General features: G+C 43.1%; 1 protein-coding gene across 2 annotated transcripts in view; it reads left to right on the top strand.

Moving 5' to 3' along the window:
* Positions 1-487: 487 nt before the first annotated feature.
* The window catches only part of LOC145360586 (dnaJ homolog subfamily B member 12-like), a 29,852-nt gene continuing 3,738 nt past the window's right edge, over positions 488-26,601 (top strand). For both annotated transcript variants that reach the window (XM_080215926.1, XM_080215925.1), the window contains exons 1-7: positions 488-697; positions 13,216-13,396; positions 15,205-15,350; positions 19,461-19,646; positions 20,758-20,834; positions 24,926-25,035; positions 26,391-26,563. In XM_080215926.1, coding sequence (XP_080072052.1) covers positions 565-697; positions 13,216-13,396; positions 15,205-15,350; positions 19,461-19,646; positions 20,758-20,834; positions 24,926-25,035; positions 26,391-26,563 — 1,006 coding nt within the window. In that variant the 5' untranslated portion in view covers positions 488-564. The remainder of the gene's footprint in view (positions 698-13,215; positions 13,397-15,204; positions 15,351-19,460; positions 19,647-20,757; positions 20,835-24,925; positions 25,036-26,390; positions 26,564-26,601) is intronic.

Raw genomic sequence — 26,601 nt, 5'->3', positions numbered from 1 at the left:
TAGGTTAGAAGGATTAGCGGGTAAATATGTAGGGAAATGGGGTAGGGCCTGAGTGGGATTGTGGTCACTGCAGACTTCATGGGCCAAATGGCCTCTTTCTGCACTGTAGAGTTTTAAGAAGTATTTAGATATTCAGTTGAATTGCCATAACCTCCAGGGCTATGGGCCAATTGCTGGAAAATGGGATTTGTATACTCAGATCTTTGCAACGGGGACCATGAGCTAAATGGTCTTTGCGCTACAGGGATTCTGATCGCTCCTTCCCGTACTAAGATGGCAGCTTCCAACCTTCGCCATCAAAGGTGCGCATGCGTAGCCTATAGTAGCATGTCTTCAACAAAAGCCATCACAGTCACAAGTGAGCATGCGCCTCCCGGACCAGAGCTGGGCCAGCTCGGATGTTTCCGTCACTCACGGTGACGTTGCCCTAGACGCTCGAGTACCTTCGTCACTCTGGGTGACGTAGGCGAGCCGAAGCCGAACACCTTCGGGTGTTTCCGGCCATCCCGATGTGACTACGCCGAGAGCCACCGGCGGCGGCCGTTCGAGCCCCAGAGCCCGACCATGGAGGGGAACCGAGATGAGGCGGAACGCTGTACGGAAATCGGCCTGAACGCACTCAGACATGGAAACAAGGAAGAGGCGCTCAAGTTCTTACGGAAGGCTCAGAGGTTGTACCCGTCGCAGAGAGTGAAAGGTGGGAGCGGCGTCGGCGGGCCGGCTGCGTGAGCGCCGGGATCGAGTGCGGCCTGTCTGCCGGGCGGACGGCCGAGCGGCGGTCTGCGCATGTGTCGAGGCCCGCTGGAAGTTGTAGTTCACTGGCCCCTGGAGCGCCATTGTGAGGGGGCGGGGAGGAACTACAATCTCCGTGGTGCACCTCGGTCCGCCTTACATGAAGTTCCCCCCTCCTCCCAGGCCAGGTCTTGAGTATAGTCACGGCCAAAGGGCTTCTGATTAATGTAGGCCGGAGAGGGGCGAGAGTTCAGATGCTTTCTGCATGTAGACTCAAAGGAGTCCCACACAAACCCCAACTTTGACAAGTGTCACTCTGCCATCACCCCACTGAACGTGTACCTGCCACTTTCAAAAAAATGTACACAGCTCCATATACTGGGGTGGTATTCCGTGCCACTTGTACCCATATCAGTCCTAGCACTGTCCTTACCTTGTTGGTTCTACAACCATCTTTGGGAGTGTTCGAGCAAGCTTCTCTCAAGAGTCACACATTGGATTTCAACATTGACACAGGGTTACCCCAACAGTGCTACTATAATCATATAATCTCCAAATAAATGCAGGGTCATTAATGATATCCTAGTCACCAAAATGGAATTCTGAAGGATTCCTTACCTGGGTCGTATCTTACCCGAGGGGGCACGACGAAGCAGTTGGGTCTGTGTGGGTTTCCTCCCACAGTTCAAGGATGTGTGGGTTAGGTTGATTGGCTATGCTTAATTGACCCTTAGTGTCGAGGGTATTAGCAGAGTAAATATGTGCAGTTACAGGGACAGAGATTGTTGTTGGTGCAGGCTTAATAGCCCGAATGGCTTCCTTCTGCTGAGTGATGAGGGTATTGAATTCTATTCCTTAGGAGAACAAGAGATTATCTCAATTACATTATGTTTTTAAGGGGCTTCCTAGAGGTAGGTGCTGGAGGGACAGTTCTTCCACCTGAAAGTCTCAGAACTGGGGTCAAACTCTCAGAATAAGGGGCTAGACAATTAGGAGTGAGATAAGAATAAAGTTTGAGAGTGTCTGGAATTCTCTACGTCAGGGACTGACTGATGCTCAGTCTTGAATGTATTCAGTACAGAGAGCGATAGATTTTTGAATACTACGGGAATCAAAAGATATTGGGATAGTGTGGGAACATGGATTTTTTAATTCATTCATGGGATGTGAGTGTCACCAGTAAAGGCAGTATTTATTGCCCATTCTAATTTCCCTTGAGAAAGTGGTGGTGAGCAGTTGCCTTGAACTGCTGCAGTCTATTTGGTATATACACTCAGTGCTGTTAGGGAGGGAGTTCCAGGATTTTGACCCAGTGACTAAACGAATAGTGATTATTGTCCAAAGGTAGGATGGTGTGTAACTTAAAGGGGAACTTGCAGGTGACAGTTGTTCCATGGGTCTACAGCCCTTGACGTTCTCCTTGGTGGAGGTCATGAATTTGGAAGGTGCTGTTGAAGGAACCTTGGTGATTTGCTGCAGTGCATCTTGTAGATATTACAATGGGTTGGAGGAAGCAAATGTATAAGGTGCCATTTGGACTGCTGATCAAGTGGTCTGCTTTTTCCTAAATGGTGTTGAACTTCTCGAGCTGTACTCATTGGGCAAATGGAGTATATTCCATCACACTCTAACTTGTGCTTTGTAGATAGACTTTGAGGAGTCAGAAGGTGAGTTACAGGATTCTTAGCCACAGAGCTACTCTTGTGGCCACAGTATTTATGGGGCTGGTCCATTTTTCTGGGGTAAATACAGTAAGAAATTTCACAACACCAGGTTATAGTCCAACAGGTTGGACCTGGTGTTGTGAGACTTTTTACTGTGTTTACCCCAGTTCAACGCAGGCATCTCCACACCATTTTTCTTGTGCAGTGGTAGCCCCCAAGATGTTGATGGGGGATTCAGTGATGGTAATGATATTGAATGTCAGCAAAGGTGGTTAAATTCTTATTGGGGACCTTTATTTCCTGGCATTTGTGTGGTGCAAATGGTACTTTCAGCCAAAATCTGAACATCATCCTTGCTGCATGCAGGCACAGATTGCTATAATATCTGTGAAGTTGTGAATGGTACCAAACACTGCAACAATCAGCAAACTTCCCCATTTCAGACCTCTTAATGCAAGAAAGGTCATTGATGATGCAATTGAAGACGCTTGGGCCTAGGTCACTAGGAACAGAAGATCAGCGTGATCTCGTTGAATGTTGGAGCAGGCTTATAGGATACTGTGGCCTACTCCTGCTTTTACTCCTTATGCTGCTATGGTGTACGATGAAAGTGAAATAGAGTGCAGCAAAGCACTCCTTGCATCAGCAGTTATTCTTGTAACTACGTAGAATCATAGAATCTCTACAGTGCCGGAGGAGGCCATTTGGCTTATTAAGCCTGCAACGATAACAATCCCATCCAGGCCCTGTAATCCCACCTATTTACCCCGCTAATCCCTGTGATATTAAGGGACAATTTAGATTGCCCAATTAACCTAACCTGCACATCTTTGGGCTGGACTTCTCATGTCATAGAATCCAGACAGGGCACTAACTGTCCAAAAGAGCCCAGGCCCACCTCCTCTGTCCTATTCCCATTGCCCCCCACATTTAATCTGGTCAATCCATCTTTGGACTGTGGGAGGAAACCAGAACACCCAGAGGAAACCCTTGGACTTGTTGCCTCATTGCCCGATATGTGGCCAATTCGTGGTGTTACCATTACCCGGATGGACAACTAATGGCACAAACTAAAAAAACTGGCAGCTCTTACAGTTATCTGACATGAGGTGTGCACATCTTAACTATTGCTTGTGAAAAACAATAATCTGCAAAGAAAACAAAACCACCCCCACCCCACTGGAGGGCAAAAGGGATAAATATTTGCCAGAGTTGTAAAATTTTAGAAGAATAATGTTTTTGATCAAAACAATTTTCTTCCCTGCTGATTGAACAGCTATGTCCCAAGCCTCTGCCCAACACCCTCTGAAAACAGATCTTGAATGTGGGGTTACTTGAGTTATCATTGGAGAGACCACCATGTACACAGCATCCTTCAGTATGCACATTTGTCTCGTGTTACTCAGCCCAGCATTGGGAAGCAGTCAGACTAATCATAGTCCATTTATTGTCATTGTTCACTGTCCAGAACAAATCTTTAAAACACAAAAGTCTTAAAGGCAATTGGAACTCCTTGTATCTTGTCTACCTTTTGTGTGCAAGATGATAAATGGTATGGATATAGCAGACATGGAGTGAATGCTTTTGCTGGTGGGGCATTCTAGGGCGAGAGGTCATAGTCTTAGGATAAGGGGTAACAAATTTAAAACAGAGTTGAGGAGAAACGACTTTTCCCAAAGGGTTCTGAATCTGTGGAATTCACCACTCCAAAGTGTGGTGGATGCTGTGAGAGTGAGTAAATTTAAGGAGGAGTTAGATTTATTTGTAATTGGTAATGCGTTGAAGGGTTATGGGGAGAAGGCAGGAAAATGGGGATGAGGAGCATATCAGCCATGATCGAATGGTGGAACAGACTTGATGGGCCGAATGGCCTAATTCTGCTTCTATATCTTATGAACTTTTGTAAGAGTACAGTGATGAAGAGCAAACTTAATATGTGGCCACAAGGTATTTCTTTATTAGTGGATAATTAACTGAAGTAATGCAGTGTCTGGAAAGTTGAGATGTCTAAAAGGCAGTTGGGAGTGTCAGAAATCATTATCACAGACAGCGAGAAACCATTTGTTTTGTCAGGAGAATCCAAAACACGTGGGAATGATCTTAAAATTAGAACTGGGTCATTTAGAAGTGAAATCAGGAAGCTTTCTTTTTTCAGACAAAGGGGAGGGGAAATCTGGAGCTGTGTCTCTAAAAGGCTAAGGATGGTGCGGATCAATTGGGACCAAAATTGATAGATTTTTCTTAGGTAAGCGGGTGAGGGGATTTGGAGCAATGGCAGATAAATGGAATTGAGGTACTGATCAGCTGTGGCCTAACATCAGCAGAAAAAGTTTGAATCTATGATTCTGGGAAATGCCACATAATGGGATTGAAGTGCCTTAGTCATCTGATCTCATGTTGCAACAAGCTCTGATGAAAGCTGCATTCTTTCTCGAGAAGCAATACTAAGATTTTTTTTTCCACATGGGGGTTCTCATTATAAATCTGGTTTGACATGTTCACCTGACATTGAGGAACTTGTTAGCATGTTGCCAACAGTGTCATCTGACTGAGCAGTGTTGTTAACCGTTGGCCTTTGTTCTGATGAAAGACAATGCCAGAATATCAATATTACTCTGGAACTTGGAGCAGCTTCTTCCTATGTCAGTGTGACACTCTTGAGCTAGGGTACTGTCATTTCAAGCTGCAATCCAGAAATTAAATGTCTAATTTAAGCTTGGTAGTGAGCACTTGTTTGTGACTTTTGATAAATTTGAACAGTTAAACTCTTGTGTACCTTCAGATGTCTCCCGTAAATCATCAAGATCTTACTTTCCAATCACATTTTGTCTTATAATTGTCAAAGTTTCTTTTGAAAGTTCCTTTTGAGCAGCATGGCAGCACAGTGGTGAGCACTGCTGCCTCACAATGCCAGGGACCCGGGTTCGATTCCTGGCTTGGGTCACTATCTGTGTGGAGTCTGCACATTCTTCCCGTGTCTGCATGGATTTCCTCTGGTTTCCTCACATAGTCTGAAAGATGTGCTAGTTAGGTGTATTAACTCGAACAGTTTTCAGCAAGCGTTTGGTCCAGTTAGATTTGCTGATGGATAGCCAAACCAGCTGAATACCAGACAGACTCAAATTTTCACTCCTTAGTCTTGAGATTGACCAGCAAGAAGGAAGGGTTTTTTATTTAGGCGTAGAGGTGGTTATTGACAGAATTATCAAAGTGGATTGCCATAAGCACTCTGGAACTCTCTCCCTAAACATTTGCCCATCCTTTATCTTTAACTGCTTTCAGGCACTATCATTCCTGATGTATATTTGGTTATCTCCCCAGGTCTCCTCTTAGCGTCTAATGCCATCCTCATGAAACACCAGTGAATGTTGTGCTTTGTCAACCATGCCATATAAAAATCCAAATTATTACTGAATTTGTGCAGAACTGGCAAAATATGCAATTGCCTAAAATGCAGCATGTACTGTGGTGATATAAATTCATATAACAACAAATTGCATTTCTAAAGCACCTTTAATGCTATACAATATCCCAAAGCACTTTAGGAGACAGTGGCATGGTGGTAATGTTGCTGGATTAGAAATCCAGACACTCAGCTGATGCACTGGTAATACTGAGTAAAAATTCCAGCATGACACCTGGTGGAATTTAAATTCAATTCGTAAATCTGGAATTGAAAGCTAATCTCAGTAATGGTGAGGTGACCATGAAACCGTTGTCAATTGTCGGAAAAAACCCATCCGTTTCACCAATGTCCTTTAGGGAGGGAAATCTGCTATCCTTGCCTGGCCTGGCCTACATGTGACTCCAGACCTACAGCATTGTGGTTGACTGTGACCCTCTGAAATGGCCTAGCAAGCCACTCAGTTTAAGGGCAATTAGGAGTGGACAACAAATGCTGCCTTTGTCAGTGACACCCACACCTTATGAAAGAATAAATTTTAAAAACTTTGCAGAGATTACGCTGTTGTGATGAGAACAGATCCTGGGAGAGGTGATGGATGATTCATAGAATCCCTACAGTGCAGAAGGAGGCCGTTTGGCCCATCGAGTCTGCACTGAGCACAATCCCACCCAGACTCTATTCCCATAACCCCTCATTTTTACCCTGCTAATCCCCTGACACTTGGGTTAATTTAGATAACCAATCAACCTGACCCACACATCGTTGGACTGTGGAGGAAATTGGAGCAACCAGAGGAAACCTACGCAGACACAGGAAGAACGTGCAAACTCCACACAGACAGTGACCCAGGCTGGGAATTGAACCTGGGTCCTTGGCGCTGTGAGGCAGCAGTGCTAACTACTGTGCTGCCCACCAGGTGAACAAAGATATGAGCAGAGTTAAGTTTTGAGAAGGATTTTGAAAAGGAGGAGGAATCTCCACATTTACCTGCATGTTTAAGGGGAACTGGTCGTGTCTGAGCATGGGGACAGCAGTCTCCATGCTCAAACAGACAGCAGTTTGTTTGAGCATGAATGGGTAACCCACACCTTAAGTTCAAATCCCACGGTAGCAAACTGAAATTTCAAATTCTGGCTTGCCTCAGAAGATAACCGAAAAAGATGTGAAAAGCCAAACAAATTCACCATTGCCTGGGAAGAGAACTGACCACCTCTACTGGTCTGGCCTACTTAAATCCAGTTCCACACAATGTTGTTGAATGAGATGCTAAACCAAAAGTTCCACCTGCCTGTTCAAAAGGGTGTCCGAGGCCCCGTAGGACTAGTTGAAGAGTAGAGATTTCTTTCCATGTGCTGGCCAACACTCCTTCAACCAATGTTTTAATCTATTGTTAAAACATAATTGGCAGTCCTGTGAATCTGTTCATCCACATTTCATAGAATCCCCACAGTGCAGAAAGAAGTCATTCAGCCCACTGAGTCTGCACTGACAGCATTCCTACCCTGGCCCTATCTCCGTAACCCCACATATTTACCTCACTAACCTGTCTAACCTACACTTCCCGGGACACTAAGGGGCAATTTAACATGGCCATTGCACCTAACCTGGACATTTTTGGACTGGGAGGAGCACCCGGAGGGCATTCCACGCAAACATGGGAAGAATGTGCAAACTCCACACAGACAGTGACCCAAGCCGGGAATTGAACCTGAGTCTCTGGCACTGTGAGGCAGCAGTGCTAACCACTGTGCCACCATATCACACTAAACTCTCTGAGCAAAAAAAAAGTTATGATCTATCGAATCGGGTTCCACTCTGGGACCTGACGGTCGAGTAGTAACATTAGCTGGGGTTCTGATACAGTATTGGAAAGAGGTGTTTCAAAGAGTTTATAGAATAATTATAATTTATAGAGTTTACAGAATAATTAAGGGCTTGGAAAAGTTAAATCTAGAATATTACTTTCAATTAAATTAAATTATGAGGGAGGACAAGTTCAAACAAGTGAAAGATAATTTTTACACTGATGTCAGGAAGCTGTCACACACAACATGACCAACACTTGGACTTGACTGGCAGAAATAGCAAGGATGAAAGCATAGCAACAGCAGGAGGCCATTCAGCCCCTTGAACCTATTCCACCATTCAGTTAGGTTATGGCCAGTATGCACTTTATAGGGTGGCACAGTGGTTAGTACTGCTGTCTCAGCGCCAGAGACCCAGGTTCGATTCCCATCTTGGGTCACTGTCTGTGCAGAGTTTGCATATTCTCCCCTTTTCTGCACGGGTTTCCTCTGTGTATTCTGGTTTCCTCCCACAGTCCAAAAGATGTGCAGGTTAGATACATTGGCTGTGCTAAATTCTCCCTCAGTGTACCCGAACAGGCGTCAGAGTGTGGCGACTACGGGATTTTCACAATAATTTCATTTTAGTGTAATGTAAGCTTTACTTGTGATTAATAAATAAACTTTAACTTTGAGGGACAAATATTGACCAGCACACTTGTGGAGACGTGGAATCATTTATGTTCACCGGAAAGGGCAGACAGAATCTCAGTTTGACAACTCACCCAAAAAATGGCTTCTCTGACAGTGTAGCACGCCCTCAGTACTGCATTGGAGTGTCAGCCTAGTTTCTCATGCTGAACTCTGTTGTGTGAGAGTTGAATCCACAACCTTCTGGTTCAGAGGCGAGATTGCTGTTATGGCTGATGACTTCCCAGGTAGAAAGATGTTGTACAAGTGGAGTGTGGGAGGAAACCTTAGCACCCGGAGGAAACCCACAGAGACACATGAAGAATGTGCAAATTCCACACAGCCAGTGACCTGAGGCTGGAATCGAACCTGTGAGGCTGATTAGGCAGCAGTGCTGTGCTGTAAGTATAGGGTTGATGTCCGTTATGTTGATGGGTGCATACAGCACATCCGCCTCCTCCATTGCAAAGTGCAGTTGGGCCCTTTAGACTTGGCTGAAACCTATCTAAGAGAAGGAACTCCAAAAATTCATTTTTCGTTAGTTTTGGACCACTTTGTTTTCTTGAAACTAATGAATCATTTGCTCTGCTCAGATTGCTGAACCCTGTGTCTAGATTAATAACAGGTTTTGAAATGTAGTGCTTTAGTTGTTTTTGTCTGAAATAATAGCATTCACTGCAGCTTGGTTGCAAGGCTATGGTGTCATTATGTAGGCTGTGCATCCTATGAACTCAGCACTGAGGCATGCAGGAAGCCAAATGTCTTTTAAAGGAATGGGAAGTAGGTAGTAACACATGTACCATTTTTCAATGTTATTTTGTTAAAAACTGTTTTTACAATAGTTGCCTGGTGTTGCTTTATTTTTATTTCAGTCTGCATCGATAAATCAGTGGACTCCTGAGCAATAATCCCACATTTCTCTGTTAACTGCATTTTGCTCAAAGGCAGGTCTGACCTCAAGCCTAACATATCAGGCAAAGGCTAGAGGAGAATAGCTGAGTCTGTTTGCTGTCGCCTTCCTCAAGGTTTTTATTTTTGGAGTTCCTTCTCTTAGATAGGTTTCAGCCAAGTCTAAAGAACCCCAATTGCACTTTGCGATGGAGGAGGCAGATGTGCTGTATGCACCCATCGACATAACGGACATCAACCCCATACTTACAGCACGGCACTGCTGCCTCATCAGCCTCACGGGTTTGATTCCAGCCTTGGGTCACTGGCTGTGTGGAGTTTGCACATTCCTCATGTGTCTCTGTGGGTTTCCTCCAGATGCTCTGGTTTCCTCCCACACTCCAAAGATGTGTGGATTAGCCATGCTAAATTGCCTCTTAGTTATACAAAGATGTATGCGTTTGGTGGATTAGCCATGCTAAATGGCAGGATTACAGGGATAGAGTGGAGGGTGAGCCTCGCTGGGATGCTCTTTTGGAATGTTGGTGCAGACTTGATGAGCCAGCTGGCCTCCTTCTGCACTGTAAGGATTCTATGATATGGGCTTCAAGGTGGCACAGTGGGCACAGGGTGGTTAGTACTACTGCTTCATATTTGCAGGGTTCAATTCCAGCCTTGGATGACGATCTGTGTGCAGTTTGCACGTTCTCCCCATGTCTGCGTGTATTTCCTCTGGGTGCTCAGGTTTCCTCCCACAGTCCAAAGGTGGCCATGCTAAATTTCCCCTTAGTATCCAAAGATGTGTAGCTTAGGGGGATTAGAGGAGTAAATATGTCGGGTAATGGGGTGGGCTTGGTAAGATCTTACGTGAGTCAATGCATACTCCATGAGCTGAATGGCCTACTTCTGCACTGCAGGGTTTCTATTCTATGATTCAGACTCAGTGCTCTTGATCTGTGCCTAGCTGGAGTGGCTGGGCTCACACTCAAACCCAACTCTCCACAATCATAGACATGAATATTTCTCCTGAGCTAATGATCTTTCCATCCAGGCAGCAATGTGCTGCAAGATGTCAGTCCAGTTTTTAGAGACTATTTTCTATTCTCTACCTTCCAGGAGTGGGGCTCGAACCCTTCACCTTGATGCTCAGAAGCAGGAATGCAACCAATAAACCAAAGGTTTCTTCCTACGTATTGGTTAGTGAGCACAAACTGTTCCGTTGTAAGTTCTTCACAAAAGCAATCTACAGTCATTATAGCAATTTATTTCCATCATGGAATTATTTTCCAAACCCACAACCTTTACCACCTAGAAGAATAAAGGCCGCATCACTACCCACAAATTCTCCTCCAAGCTATATGTAGAGTCATAGAGGTTTACACCATGGAAACAGGCCCTTCGGCCTAACTTGTCCATGCCGTTCTTTTTGTTTTTAAACCCCAAAGTTAGTCCCAATTGCCCGCATTTGGCCCATATCCTTCTGTATCCATCTTACCCATTTAACTGTCGAAATGCTTTTCAAAAGACAATACTGTACCCACCTCTACTACTACCTCTGGCAGCTTGTTCCAGGCACTCACCACCCTTTGTGTGAAAAAATTGACCCACTGAACACTTTTCTATCTCTCCCCTCTTACCTTAAATCTATGCCCTCTAGTTTTAGATTCCCCTACCTTTGGGAAAAGATTTTGACAATCTAGCTGATCTATGCCCCTCATTATTTTATAGACCTCTGTAAGATCACCCCTCAGCCTCCTACGCTCCAGAGGAAAAAGTCCCAGTCTATCCAACCTCTTCTCATTACTCAAACCATCAAGTCCAGGTAGCATCCTAGTGAATCTTTTCTGAACTCTTTCTAGTTTAATAATATCCTTTCTATAATAGGGTGACCAGAACTGTACACAGTATTCCAAGTGTAGCCTTACCAATGCCTTTTACAACTTCAACAAGACGTCCCAGCTTCTGTATTCAATGTTCTGACCAATGAAACCAAGCATGCTGAATGCCTTGTTCAGCACTCGGTCCACCTGTGACTCCACTTTCAAGGAGCTCTGAACCTCTACCCCAGATCTCTTTGTTCTATAACTCTCCCCAGTGCCCTACCATTAACTGAACAAGTCCTACCCTGGTTCAGTCTACCAAAATGCAATACCTTACATTTATCTAAATTAAACTCCATCTGCCATTTGTCAGCCCACTGGTCCAATGGATCAGGATCCCCTCGCAATCTGAAATAACCTTTTTCACTGTCCACTATGCTACCAGTCTTGGTGTCCTCGGAAAACTTACTGACCGTGCCTTCTATATTCGCATCCAAAGCATTAATATAAATGACAAACAGTGGACATCATCACGATTTGGAAATATATAGTCGTTCCTTTACTGTCACTGGGCCAATAGCCTGGAATTCATCCCTCTAACAGCACTGTGGGTGCACCTACACCATAGACAACAGCAGTTCCAGAAAGTGGCACACCATCAGCTTTTCAAGGGCAATTAGCATTTGGCTTAGTCAGTAACACCCACACCTATGAAAGAGAGAAAATACCCAAGGGGTCAGTCACTAGGGGGCATAGGTTTAAGATAAGGGGCAGGAGATTAATTAGGAATCTGGAATGCGCTGCCTGAGAATGTAGTGGATGCCGGAAACCTTACAGCCTTTAAAAATTATTTGGATGAGCACTTGAAACATCAAAACGTTCAAGCATATGGAACAAGTGCTGAAAAATGGTGACTTTGATGATAGTTATTGTCGGTGCAGACTCGATGGGCCAAAGGGCCTTTTCTGTGCTGTACAACTGTGTGTGTATGTATGTATGAATCTTCTGTAAAGTGGTACAGATCTTAATCACTACAGCGATCCTTTTAATGATGTATAAGACATTTATATTTCATTATAAAAGCAATATACTGCGGACACTGAAATCTGAAACAAAAACAGAAAAATGCTGGAAAATCTCAGCAGGTCTGACAGTACCTGTGGAGAGAGAATAGAACCAATATTTTGTGTCCTGATGACCCTTTGCCAGAGTTCTGACAGAGTCATCTAGAATTGAAATATTGGCTCTTCTCTCTCTCCCGACCTCTAATGAAGGGTCATCTAGACTCAAAACATTGGTTCTGTTCTCTCTCCACAGAAGCTGTCAGACCTGCTGAGATTTTCCAGCATTTTTCTGCTTTTGTTATGATTTATATTTTGTTATTGTGTTTTGGTACAAATGTCTGTATTTTGTCACAAGGGGTGTCTCAGTGGCCTTCCCGGAATGACTGGATGGGTGGGGTAAATACACTGTCTTTTAAAATGGGGTTCATTGCAAAATTGTTGTTCCTGATAACCTTTCAAAATGAAGCCTGAAGCCCAGGCCCAAAGAAGACCCAACATGAGTACATTATTGCAGGTCTCTGTTCAGCTACTTTAACCAAATCTTGTTAAATAACAAATTGTATAAGAATGTTAAAATAAACAGGCATTTGCGAGTTACAGAACCTACAGCATTGAATGAAACCAATCTGTCCTGTCAACCAGCACTTGGTGTTCAATTGCTGCAATTTACTTTAATCTCATTTCCCTGCTTCTTAATGTATCCTTTCATAGTTTTCCTCTTCAAATAACTGTCACTTTTTAAACTTGTGAAATACTTAGCAGGTCAGGCAGCATTAGAGAAGAGTAAAGCCCAGAGTTAATGTTTCAGCTGGATGAGCTTTTGCCAGTATGTGTTATCGTTTTTAACTCAACATAGACTTCTGGCTCAGTCTCAGAGAAAACTTTCCAGGGTGTCTCTGGGAACACACAAGGTAATAGAGAGAATTGTGATGTTGATTTTCATGCATGTCCTCACCACAGATGTGGAAACAGACCCCAGATATTGTGTTTAGGAATAGGATCTTGGGGTTTTGTAAATGAGAGAAAATAATGAGAAAATTCTTCCTACTTCTGTTTTGATCTAACATAGGAACAAATAATTATTCAGAGTAATTAAAATATCGCTGGTCTCTCACTGCGCACTATGCTGTTGAACTTGACTAATCACACTTTTTCCTCTTATCCTAGATTTGATAGAATCCATGACACAGAATGGCCATCCGTCTGGTAACTTCACCCAGTCAGAGTCCACAAATTCATCAGAATGTCATCAAAGAAAAAGGACCACGTTTCCCAGCTCTGGATCCGGGGAGTCAGCAGGAGAGGCGGCAAAAAGCTATACCCTGGACCAGCTTGAGGCTGTGAAGAGGTAGAGGAAGGAAGAATAACCAGGGAGAAGGAACTAATCACTGGGTCTTTTGGTTTTCTCATGGGGTTGAGTGGGGAGGTGAGACCCAGGATGCTTTATCAAAGGCTACCTCTCTGGAGTTCGCATTCTGTACTCAAAGCTAGGTTCAGGGCTGTTGGGGCACCTCTTCCTGATACAATCTATTGGTGGTATAATGGTTAGCACTGTTGCCTCACAGCGCCAGGGTCCCATGTTCAATTCCAGCCTTGGGTCACTGTCTCTGTGGAGTTTGTGCGTTCTACCCATGTCTGCATGGGTTTCCTCCGGGTGCTCTGGTTTCCTCCCACACTCCAAAGATATGCAGGTTAGGTGGATTGGCTAAATTGCTCCTTAGTGTCCCGGGATGTGTAGGTTAGAGGGATTAGCAGGGTAAGTATGTGGGATGATGGGGATTGTTGTTGATGCAGACTCAATGGGCCGGATGTCCTCCTTCTACAATATAGGGATTGTATGAGCAAATCCATTTTTGTACTTGGAACACAAGGGTTTGTCTGAATTTTGAAGCATTTCAGAACTATGCAACCCTTGATTACCATCAACAAGGATAAGACTGATGCCAAGCACAGGGAGGCATAGTTCCCACAGAGACAGAAGGAAAGTTGGAATGTGATACTCACAAATGATTTCTAGGTAGTGCAGTTCATTCACCGTTCCGGTGATCTAAACTATTCAAATGTTCATATCAAAGCGGTTGACAGAAATCTTCTGTCCTCATTTGCGTTTGGAATTTTCTGGCACTGCTGAAAGTTAATGGAGTTTTGGTTGGAATGCCAAGTGTTCCATTCTTGCCCACAATGGATATCACTATGGATGAGACTGGAGAATCCTGCCCATAATGTGAAATTACAGAATAACATGGGAGGCCATTTGGCCCATTGTGTCTCTGCTGACTTTTTTTACTTTTTGAAAAAACTATCTATTTAATCTCATTACCCTGCCCTTTCCCTGCAACTATTTTCCCCTTCAAGCATTTATTCTGTTCCTTGGAAAGTTACCGTTGAATCTGTCTCCAGCACCCTTTTTGGCAGAATGTGCCAGACCATATGAACTTTCTACGTAAAAATAGTTTCCCCATTCTGTCTTTCTGTGCTGTAAAACTCTTGGACCATTATCACCTTCTGTTCTTTTGTCAAACACCTTAAATCTGTATTATCCCTTTATCGATCCTTCTGTTAATGGCAGCATTTTCTCTCAATTTACTCTTTTGAAGCCTTTCAAGATTGTGAACACCTCTATCAAATCTCCCCTTTACATCTGCTCTGAGAAAATCAACCCAATCTTCCTGAGTATCTCCATATCACTAAAGATCCTGCACCCCTGGTACCATTCTAGTAAATATCCTCCACACCGTCTCCAAGGCCTGGTATTATTAGTCACAAGTAGGCTTACATTAACACTGCAATGAAGTTAATGTGAAAATCCCTTAGTCGCCACTCTGGCACATGTTTGGGTACATTGAGGGAAATGCAGATGCAGTAGTACTTAAGCATAGCTTCCTTTCTTTTGTATTGTTTATAGAATCATAATTATATAGATAAGGAACCCAAATTTTTCTTTTAAAAGCCTTTCCAGCTTGTCCTATTATCCCCTTGTATCCGTCTGCCCCAGGTTTCTCTGTCCTTGCACTCCCTTTCAATTTGTACCATTTTGTTTGTGTCTTCTCATTCTTCGTATCAAAAGTGTATCATTCCCATCGAAAGTATTTAGTCCTTCAGATTGACTGTGCATTGGATGCTGAAATGTTGCTGTATTTTCTGTCTGCTGTGCAGAATAAAGAAGTGTAAGGACTACTATGAAATCCTTGGACTAAGTAAAGATGCGACAGAGGAGGACCTGAAGAAAGCCTACAGAAAACTGGCTCTAAAGTTTCACCCTGACAAGAACCAGGCTCCAGGAGCTACAGAAGCATTTAAAGGTAGGTGGCCTGGCACTTGGCCATCAAACTGGTGGTAGGAAAACTTTAGGGTAGAGAAAGTTAGGAAGAGAATGTTTGTAAATCCACTGGGCTTTATTGTTGAAAGGAATAACAACATCTTCTTATCACAAATATCTTTTAATGAATTACTATGAAAGGCAGTTGCTGATAGAATGGAAACAAATGCGGCGATAATTTTCAAGACCAAACATTGATAAGATGAATGGGTATTTATCTATTTTTCTCAGATTTTGATTAAAGGAAGATTACCAGTTGGGGCATGGGGAGGACTTAAGTTGTTCTTTTCATATTGTGGGATTCAGGCATTCACCGGAATAGACACTCAAGGCCTGTTTCTTAATGTCTTGTCCTCAAAGGACAGCACCTCTGACTTTGTGGCATTCCTTTAACCCTGCATTGTCATCTGTCAAGACTCTGTGCTCTGGTACCTGGAGTGGAGTTTGAAGCAACAGCCTTCTGTTCAGAGATGAGTGTGTTAACAGGTGAATAATGCTGGCATTGGTCCACAGTACTGATCTTGCAAGGTCATTAATACACACTTTAAGATGAACCTCTCCTTTAGAACAGTGAACCTTTAAAAAGAAAAGTTTATCACTCAAGTTTTAGACGTCAATTCCAGTAGTTCGGCAAAGAATTGATTTGACTGGGCATTATACTTCCAGATACTGCCACTTGTTACAGACCAGGACACACACAGTTTGAGGAAGAGAGTTCACTAGATACAGATCCTGGGAATTGATTTTGATTTGATTTATTACTGTCGCATGTATTAACATACAATGAAGAATGTTGTTTTTTCCGCGCTATTCAGACAACGCATACATTCATAGAGAAGGAAATGAGAGTGCAGAATGTAGTGTTAGTCTAGCTGGGGTGTCGCGAAAGATCAACTTAATGCAAGGTAGGTCCATTCGAAAGTCTGACAGCAGCAGGCAAGATATTGCATGAAAGCATTGTTAGAGAGTTTAAAGAGTTAGAATAAAGTTATAGAAGCATAGAACAAGAGGAAAAGATAGAATTAGAAGCTATGCTTGCAAGAAGTTGCCTCGTTCCAGTGCCATTTTGAGAAATAAAAATAAGCATAAGACAGAGTGGACAGCTGGATTCTACGTTTCTAATTTAACGAGTATTTTACTTTTGCATGTCTTGTTCATCTCTAAATAAACTCTCATTGTGACCATCAGAAACATAGGAATATTTAGATGAAAGAAGACCTCACTCCATCTATTTTGCTTTGGTAAAGTTGGAAGTTTATTTATTAGTGTCACAAGAAGGCTTACATTAACATTGCAGTTAAGCTACTATGACAATCCCCTGGCCGCCACATTCTGGCACCTGTTCGGGCATTCTGAGGGAGAATTTAGCACAGCCAATGCAGCTAACCAGCACGTCTTTCGGACTATGGGGCGAAACCAGAGCATCCGGAGGAAACCCATGTAGATACGGGGAGAACGTGCAGACTCCACACAGACAGTGACCCAAGGTGGGAATCGAATCAAGTCCCTGACTCTGTGAGGCAGCAGTGCTAACCACTGTGTCACTGTAAAGAGGGTTGTTGACTAATTGTAATCAACCTTTAATAATTTGCTTTCAATAGACTCAGACATGAGGCAAGGTGGTAGAGAGCATGGGGAACAAAAGATCCAAGTCACGTGTACCTCCCAAACACAGTACACACGCCACATTCAAAATAGTCAAGACAGAGATTATCATAGATTAGAATCCCTACAGTGCAGGAGGCGGCCATTCGGCCCATTGAATCTGCATTGACTCTCTGACAGAACATCTCACCCAAGCCCACCACCCCCCCCAACCCTGTTATCCACCTAACGTATACATCTTGGGACACTGAACAGCAATTTAACATGGCCAATCCACCTGACCTGCAGAATCTGCAGAACTTTCTGCTCTGAGGAAATGTCTCAAAGGTGACGAATTATCAATTTATTATTGAATGTGATGCAACTTTAATGTGATTGACAGCTGCTTAACTTCATTAACCTGGGACCATTTGAAAGACTGCCGCTAGAGAGTTCAGACAATTCAGCTACAAATTTTGAAACTGAGCAAGTGAGGTTAATCCATCCCCCCACGTTTAGGGTTTGTTCAAAGATTTTGATTTATTGTTGTCACGTGTATTAGTATACAGTGAAAAGTATTGTTTTTTGCGCCATGTAGATAAAGCATACCATTCATAGAGAAGGAGAGAGTGCAGAATGTAGTGCTGCAGTCATAGCTAGTGTGTAGAGAAAGATCAACTTAATGCAAGCTAGGTCCATTCAAAAGTCTGACAGCAGCAGGGAAGAAGCTGTTCTTGAGTTGGTTGATACTGACCTCAGAATTTTGTGTCTTTTTCCTGGTGGAGGAAGGTGGGAGAGAGAATGTCCGAGGTGTGTGGGGTCCTTAGTTATGCTGGCTGCTTTGCCGAGGCAGTAGGAAGTGTAGACGGAGTCAATGGGTGAGAGGCTAGTTTGCGTGATGGATTGTGCTTTGTTCACGAACCTTTGTAGTTTCTTGCGGTCTTGGACAGAGTAAGAGCCATACCAAGCTGTGATACAACCAGAAAGAATGCTTTCTCTGGTGCATCTGTAAAAGTTGATGAGATTCGTAGTGGACATACCAAAAAGTGTTAGAAGCAGACATACCAAACAGACACAGATGGATATACCAAAAAGGTAACATCAATTTGAAACTATCCCATTGTTAACATTTTTTAAACTCTGGTGTTTTACATTCAATGTTTTCACATTGAGCATTGTTCCATGGGACAGATGTGTGACCAGTTTCCAACTATTGATAACTCATAAACTGTAAGAACTTTCTGAACAGAGCTCAGTCGCAAGGGGAGTCCTAAAGTGAGTCCTTCCTTGTGGCCAAAATATTTGGCATTGATTCTGCTTCTGCTCTGCAGCAACAGAGGTGGTAATTACTAGATGGTTATGCAGGGAATCCACATGGAGACCATCCTGTAATCCTATGGCTTGGTGCTGGATGTTAATCTGTTCCCAATATTTTATCTTATTTAAGGTGCTCAATAAAACTGTTTGATGCTGTGATAGGCGTTTTGTGGGTTCTTCCTACCTATCTGAGGCAGGATGTGCTGAAAACCCCCTTTCATGTTCATACCTGCTGTGTGATGTTTCAAGCATCCAATGGAACAATGTTCTGATATTCTCAGGTTAAATAGCAGTGTCGGGGGAGGAGGTTATAGACTTAGACATTGTCCCTAAAATGCTAGAAGCTATTATTAAAGACATTTTAGTGGTGCACTTAAAAAAATAGAAGTAATCAGAGGCAATTTGATTTTGTGAAGAAGTCATGCTTAACTTATTAGTTAGAGTTCTTTGAAGAAGTAACATAAGCTATGGATAAAGGGGAACAGATGAATGTGCTGTTCTTGGATTTCTAGAACACATTTGATATAGTGCCACTTTAAGGGTTATTGTGAAAAATAAAAGCTCGTGGTGTAGGGAGTTACATACTGGCATATAGAAGATTGGCTAGCTAACAAGAAACAGTGAGCAGGCATAAATGAGTCATTTTCTGGTTGGCAAGATATAATGAGTGGTGTGCCCTAAGAATCAGTGCTGAGGCCTCAACTTTTTGCAATTTATGTGAATAGTTCAAACCTGGTCTCAGGTCACTATCTGTGTGGAGTTTGCACGTTCTCCCTGTATCTGCATGGGTTTCCTCTGGGTGGTCTGGTTTCCTCCCACAGTCCAAAGATGTGCAGGTTAGGTGCATTGGCCATGCTAAATTGGCCCTTAGTGTCAGGGGGATTAGCAGGGTAAATATTGGGGTTACAGGAAGAGGACCTGGGTGGGATTGCGGTCAGTGCAGATTCGACAGGCTGAATGGTTTCCTTCTGCACTGTAGGGATTCTAAGATTCACTGCCCTGTGGGGTAGGGTTGTAAGAAAGGAAATGTACTTTGAAAGCCTAACGTCTTAAATTCTGCAAAAATGATTTATTGCCAAGTTGTGACACAGTGAGTGCTAAGGCCTGGCATGAAGGGAACAGTCATTTTGGTTTGAAGGTCCTGTGTTTCTTCCTGACCCTTATAACCCTATCCGCTGTCCCTTTCCTGCAGCTATTGGGAATGCATATGCAGTGCTCAGCAATCCAGAGAAGCGGAAACAGTACGACTTGTACGGTGATGAGAAACAGGCTGCCAACCGGCACACTCACAGTACTTCTGACTACCACAGAGGCTTTGAGGCAGACATCTCACCTGAGGATCTCTTCAACATGTTCTTTGGTGGTGGATTCCCTTCTGGTACGTTTTGGTTGCAGTTGAGAAAGTATTTTAATCATTAGGAATACTGGTTTCAGTCACTACTATAAAATCACCAGGTTAACATTTATCCCAGAGTACAACATCAATAGAGTTATCTAGAAGTAGAAATTAGTCAATATCCGTTCAGCAGGTTTGGTCGACTAATAGCCCTGCTCGTTCATAGCTTGCTCTCATCACTTATTTACCTGCCTATTAATGATTGTTCTCCAGGGATTGTTCTTTAATCCAAGTAGAAACTTGAACCTGCTAAAGCAGCAATTTTTTCAGCCTGTTGTTTCCTCATTGAATTCGCAAATGAATCACTTTGGAGGCAGGAGGTGGCTGTTCGGTCCAGCGTGTTAATGCCGATACTGTCTCCACGTTGGAACTCTCCCAATTTCTTATCCTGCTCTCCTTCTGTATTCTTTAGTATTTTAGCCCATCAAGTCCCATCTCAAATGGGCCTACTTTGAGAGCAGAAATTTAGTTTTCTGCAGCACCCAGCTGTATATTCTGACAGTTGTTTGACATTTCTGAGTTTAGCGTTATTAGACATTTCTGAGTTTAGTGTTATTAGATGCTAGCAATATGTCTAATATTCTACCAATACGTACAGCAATGTGGTACATGGTTAGCACTGCTGTCTCACAGCCCAGGGACCCCGGTTGAATTCCAGACTTAGCTCACTGTTTGTGTGGAGTTTGTACCTTCTCACAACACCCCCCCCTCCCCCGTCTCTGTGTAGGTTTCCTCCGGGTACTCCGGTTTCCTCCCACAGTCCAAAAATGTGCATGGTAGGTGAATTGGAACGTATAATTAAGACAGCCACATATTTCTACCACTAGAACTAGTTACCATCAAATAAGATAGTCACTAATAAATCTGTTAGGGAGAAACTTTGTATACAGAGAATGGTTGCGAGTGTGAAACTTGTACTACGAGACTGAAAGGCCAGTTTCTGTGCTGCAAGTACTTTGTAAATCTAAGGAAGGTTGTTTTCTAAATTGATTTTATAAAGATAGTGAAGTAGTCATTCAAATTTCATTGAACATCTCAGGAGATTGAATATCTTTTCATATTGTTCATACTCTTCTCTTCCACATTCCCCCAGGCAATGTTCACGTATATAGTAATGGACGAATGCGTTACACATATCACAGACCTGAGCGACGGGAACAGCAGGGCGATGTGAGTACATAGCATTGAAGAAGGACACTCATTATGTTTGTGCCAGCTTATCTGAAGGAGCTCTACGTTCGAGTCCTATTTGTCTGAGCTTTTCTATACTTTCAAAACTGATTTTTGAATCACATTTTTTATCCCTTTCCCTTCCAAAAGCTGTGTGTGATTCTGACTCCAGTGCTGTTTCAGGCTGTGGGTGATTGTGATCCTTTTTATGGACCCCCCATCAGAGCGAATTGCTTCTTTGTATTTCACAGAACGGTTACAGCACAGAAGGAGGCCAAGGCTCTTTGAAGATACATTTCCCAAGTGGGTGTCCCTAGCCTCTCCCCACGTGATATTATCGCTAGACTATCAATCCAGAAACTCTGCTAATGTTATGGGGATCCAGGTTGGAATCCCACCGAGGCAGATGCTGGAATTTGAATTCAATTTTAAAAAATCTGGAATTAAGAATCTACTGATGACCATGAAACATTGTCGATTGTCGGAAAACCCATCTGGTTCACTAATGCCCTTTAGGGAAGGAAATCTGCTGCCCTTACCTGATCTGGCCTACATGTGACTCCAAAGTCACAGCTAGCTTCAAGGACAACTAGAGATGGGCAATAAATGCTGGCTAGCCGGAGATGCCCACATCTCACAAATGAATAAAAGAAAATACCCTTGCACGTTCTTCCTTTTCAGAGAATAATCCAATTTGCTTTCAAATGTTTGATTGATCCTGCTTCCACCACACTTTCAGGCAGTGTATTCCATATCCTAGCCATATGCTGCATGAAGAGATTTTTCCTGATGTCGTTATTGCCTCTTTTACCAATTGCCTTAAGTCTGTGCCCTCTCGTTCTCCATCTTTCCTCCGATGGGAATGGTTTTTTTCCCTATCGGCTCTGTCCAGGCCCCTCGTGGTTTTAAATACTTCCATCAAATCTAATCTCAATCTTTTCTTTCCCAAGGAAAACATTCCCAACCCCTCTAATCTATCTACGTAACTTAAGTTACTTATCAGCCATGTCAATTTTTTTTATCATTTCAAACACCTCAGTTAGATTATTGCTTAACCTTCAAAAGAAATTTGAGGGAGGGGAGTTCAGGCCACGTTTATGCAGTCTGTTTTAATTTAATCCTTTAAACCCCAGTACTAGCAGGAGCAAAACTTTAGAATTATTTGAGAAACATTATAGGGAGTTTCTAGATGTGTTCCATAAAAATGCAGGCATTCTTTCATTTTGGTAGGCACTGAGCTATTATGTTTCAAGGAAATTATATTTATTTTGAATCCTCTACATAACATAAGAACATAAGAAATAGGAGCAGGAGTAGGCCATCTAGCCCTTCGAGCCTGCCCCGCCATTCAACAAGATCATGGCTGATCTGTCGTGGCTCAGTTCCACTTTCCCGCCCTCTCCCCATAATCCTTAATCCCCTCTCTTATCAAAAACCCATCAACCCGTGTCTTAAAAATATTTAGCGAGGCAGCCTCCACCACTTCAACGGGCAGAGAATTCCAGAGATTCACCACCCTTTGAGTGAAGAAGTTCCTCCTCAACTCCGTTCTAAACCGCCCCCCCCTTTATCTTGAGGCTGTGCCCCCTAGTCCTACTGTCTTTTTTGAGCGGGAAGAGTCTCTCCACCTCTATCCTATCCATCCCATTCATCATCTTATACGTCTCAATGAGATCTCCCCTCATTCTTCTAAACTCTAACGAGTACAAGCCTAGTTTATTCAGCCTCTCCTCATAGCTCAACCCCCTCAACTCCGGTATCAGCCTAGTAAACCTCCTCTGCACTCCCTCCAAGGCCAAAATATCTTTGCGCAGGTGTGGCGCCCAAAACTGCACACAGTACTCCAGCTGCAGCCTCACCAATGCCCTATACAGATCATAGAATCCCTACAGTGCAGAAGGAGGCCATTTGGCCCTTTGAGTCTGTGCCGATCACAATCACATTCAGGCCCTATTCCCAAACCCCACATATTTACCCTGCTAATTCACCTGACACTAGGGTCAATTTAGCATGACCAGTCGATCTATTCTGCACATCGTTGGACTGTGGGAGGAAACCAGAGCACCCAGAGGAAACCCACGCAGGCACGCAGATTGATGTCTAGACTTTTAAATTGCATAACTGTTTTTCTTCCTGAAATAATGACTTGCATAAGCTCATTGCGAGACTGAGGTATCATTATGTAGGCTGTGCAACCTAGGGAATCAGCATTTGGGTATTCAAAAAAAACTAAACAGTTCTTAAATGCATCGACCATTAATCTCTATTTGCTTAAAAAAACTGGCTTCTGAATTGTTGCTCAGGTAAAACTTTAACTACACTCTTGTGTATAATAAATCAGCAGGCTCCAGAGCATCAGTCATGTCAGTTTTCCTATATTTTCCTTGTAGCTTAACACTTAAGCTCTGGTGACATTCTGGTGAATCACTGCTGAACCCCCTCAAAAGGGTAAATGCAGTGCCTCAAACTGAACACAGTTGCTTCAGTTGGAGTGTGCAATTCTGTGATCCGAAGAACTTGAGTTCGAATGTCAGTCTAGCAGTTTGAGAATTTAAATAGTTTTAGCCCAACAACACCTCTACTTTCTCAGAAGATGAATGAAATTTGGCATGTCCGCTATGACTCTCACCAACTTCTACAGATGTACCATTGATAGCATTCTTTCTGGCTGTATCATAGCTTGGTATGGGCTCCTGCTCTGCCCAAGACCGCAAGAAACTACAAAAGGTTGTGAATGTAGCCCAATCCATCACGCAAACCATCCTCCCATCCACTATTTACACTTGCCACTGTCTCAGAAAAGCAGCCAGCATAATTAAGGACCCCACGTAGCCCAGACGTTCTCTCTTCCACCACCTTCTGTCGGGAAAAAGATACAAAAGTCTGAGGTCACGTACCAACTGACTCAAAAACAGCTTCCCTGCTGCTGTCAGACTTTTGAATGGACTTACCTCGCATTAAGTTGATCTTTCTCTACACCCTAGTAAGACTGTAAACTTACATTCTGCACTCTCTCCTTTCCTTCTCTATGAATGCTTTGTATAGTGTGCAAGGAACAATACTTTTTACTGTATGCTAACACGTGTGACAATAATAAATCAAAGTTTTTAAAAAGCTGGCCTCAGTAAGTGACCATGCAGCTATCAGACTGTCTCAGAAATCCAAATGGTACTTTAGTTGCATCTCTTTAGGGAATAAAATCCAGTCCCACACCAGTATGATTGACTCAGCTGACTGAGCAAGCCACTCGGTTCTGTCAAACCTGTCCACATAAACAAGAAGTGCTCAATAAATGTCAGCCTTGCTTGTGAGGCCCAGATCACAGGGTTTCATAAATTACAGAAACTTAACAGCTCACCGAGTCTGTGCCAGCTGAAAAAAGAGCTATCCAACCTAATATCACTTTCCAGCCCTTGGTCCGTATCTTTGACGGTTTCTGCACTTAGAGTGAGAGGTGGGGTTCTGACTTTATCACTCTTTCTAGCAAGTGAGACCCAAGCCCCCAGTGCCCTCTGGGTGAAATTATTTCTCCAAGAGGGTTTATGAGAATTTTTGTTTTTAAAACTACTGGATTTCACGAAGGATCCAGACAGGTCCTGTGACAGCAGCTTGTAAACTCACAACCTTTACCATCTAGAAGGACAAGGGTGGCAGATGCATGGGAACAGCAACACCTGCAAGTTCCCCTTCAAACCACAGATCATCCTGATTTGGTAATCTATCACCGTTCTTTCACTATCATTGGGTTAAAATCCTGGAGCTTCCTAACAGCAGTGTGAGTGTACCTCCTCCACACAGGCTGCAGCGATTGAAGAAGGTGGCTCACCACCACCTTCTTGAGAGCAATTATGGATGGGCCCTAGGTGCTGGTTTAGCCTGATCCTGTGATTGAATTCAGGATTATTATGAAGCATCACAAGAATATTGTGTTTATGTGGGCTAGGCAAACCCTGTCGTTATCTTAACTAGTTACTCATGTATGTGTCCGGTTACTTATGTAAGTGTCAAGTTGCACATATGTAACGTTTATACCATTTAAACATTACTGATCTGTGTGTGTGATCTAACTGAATTCCTGTTTTCTTTGGCAGGGTGGATTGGCACTCTTTGTACAGTTGATGCCAATTCTGATCCTGGTTCTTGTGTCTGTCATTAGTCAAATGATGGTGTCGAGCCCTCCCTACAGTCTTAGCTACAGGCCGTAAGTAAAACCTTGAGTTCATTACCATGCATTCATTACTGGATAAAATCTACTTTATTGTTCAAAGTCAAGGAGGACATCACACCTTTAGCTTGAATAGCCTACTAATAGAGTAAAATTAAGCTGGAAAGAGAGTTAAAAGTAATTTGGTCAGGCAGGTTGCAGAGTCAGGCAGGTTGCAGAGACATTTCCAAGGTGATTTGGCCACAAGAGTTGAGTTGAAGAGTAAAGTGGTGGCAGTGTCTTAATGGACATTTTATTCTTTGGTCCATGCAGGTGGTCTTGGAGTTTTGTGCGAGCATGGATTTCAAATGGTTACATGAAGTTGGGAACTTTTATGGTCATCCCACACCCTGAAATTATATAAGAAAGGTTTACTACCCATCCTCCTCCTCCTCCTGCAAAGTGTTTCAGTGAGTCTATCCAACAAACTGCATTCATATAGCACAACTGATATAAAACAAAGTCCCAAGGCACTTTGTAGGTAAGTAAGGGAAGGGTGAAACTAGCAGGCTTGGTTAAAAGGATGTGAGTTTTGGAGCATTAGAGTGGTGGAGGGATTGAGAGAAGGAGCTCCAGAGAAGGCAACTGAAGGCTTTGCCAAATCGGGGTTGTTTAAGATTCTGGAGAGATTCACAGACATTGTAAGGTTTTAAGTGTAACATTTTGGGAGACAGAGCATTGGACAGTGCAAGCATCAGAATTTTGGAGAGTTTGCCATTTGGGGAGCTGGGGAGGCCAATGTTGGAGTATTCCAAAAAACAGCACAGAAAACATTGAATTGAGTCGGAATAGATCAGGAGTGAGCCACAGTAATATTCATCACAATGACAGAGATATTAGACTCCACCTGCCTCCCCACCCCTTTCAACCCCAGTGACCCCAATTTCTAACCTTATACATTCATGCATAAAATATCAACGGGCTGTTCCAATAAATAGCAATAGGATGCAAGTTCACACCTGCTGTTACTATTTACCAGTGAGACAATGAACAGAGAGAGCATTGAGAAGAGGGGGATCATATAACAAGTGCATATATATTATCTTTGTGTACCATCCTTTGTCCCAGGATAGCTATCATTTCAACTAGCCAAGAATCCTTTAGGACACCACTAAAAGTGCACAGTGGAAAAAAAAAAGTTTTGTCTTTATTTATAAAGTAGAATACTTTGTGGTACAACCTTTATTAAGTTCTAATAAGAGGTCATAGGCTCAAATTGTTAACTGTTTCTTACTCCACAGATGCTCCAAGACATCTTGCTATTCAAGTTTTTCAGGGTCTGTAATGTTGCGCTCTTGTAAAAACAGCACCAGTGGTGAGTTTTCTAAACTTGAACTGTCGTTTGTTCTCAGGTCCACTGGTCACATTCACAGACGGACGACGGAAGTACTGAAGGTGCATTATTTTGTGGCAGATAAATTTACAGCGGAATATACGGGGCAGAACCTGAAGCTGGTGGAACGGAATGTGGAAGAGGATTTCATTGCAAACTTGCGGAATAACTGCTGGAAAGAGAAACAGCAGAGTAAGTGATTGTAGGGACTGGCGGGGGAAGGTTATGCA

Source organism: Carcharhinus amblyrhynchos, chromosome 31, assembly GCF_965287045.1.
Source record: "Carcharhinus amblyrhynchos chromosome 31, sCarAmb.v2.hapA, whole genome shotgun sequence".
Classification (NCBI taxonomy): domain Eukaryota; kingdom Metazoa; phylum Chordata; class Chondrichthyes; order Carcharhiniformes; family Carcharhinidae; genus Carcharhinus; species Carcharhinus amblyrhynchos.
Note: the sequence above shows the minus strand (reverse complement) of the source record. Positions and strands in the feature narration are given on the sequence as shown.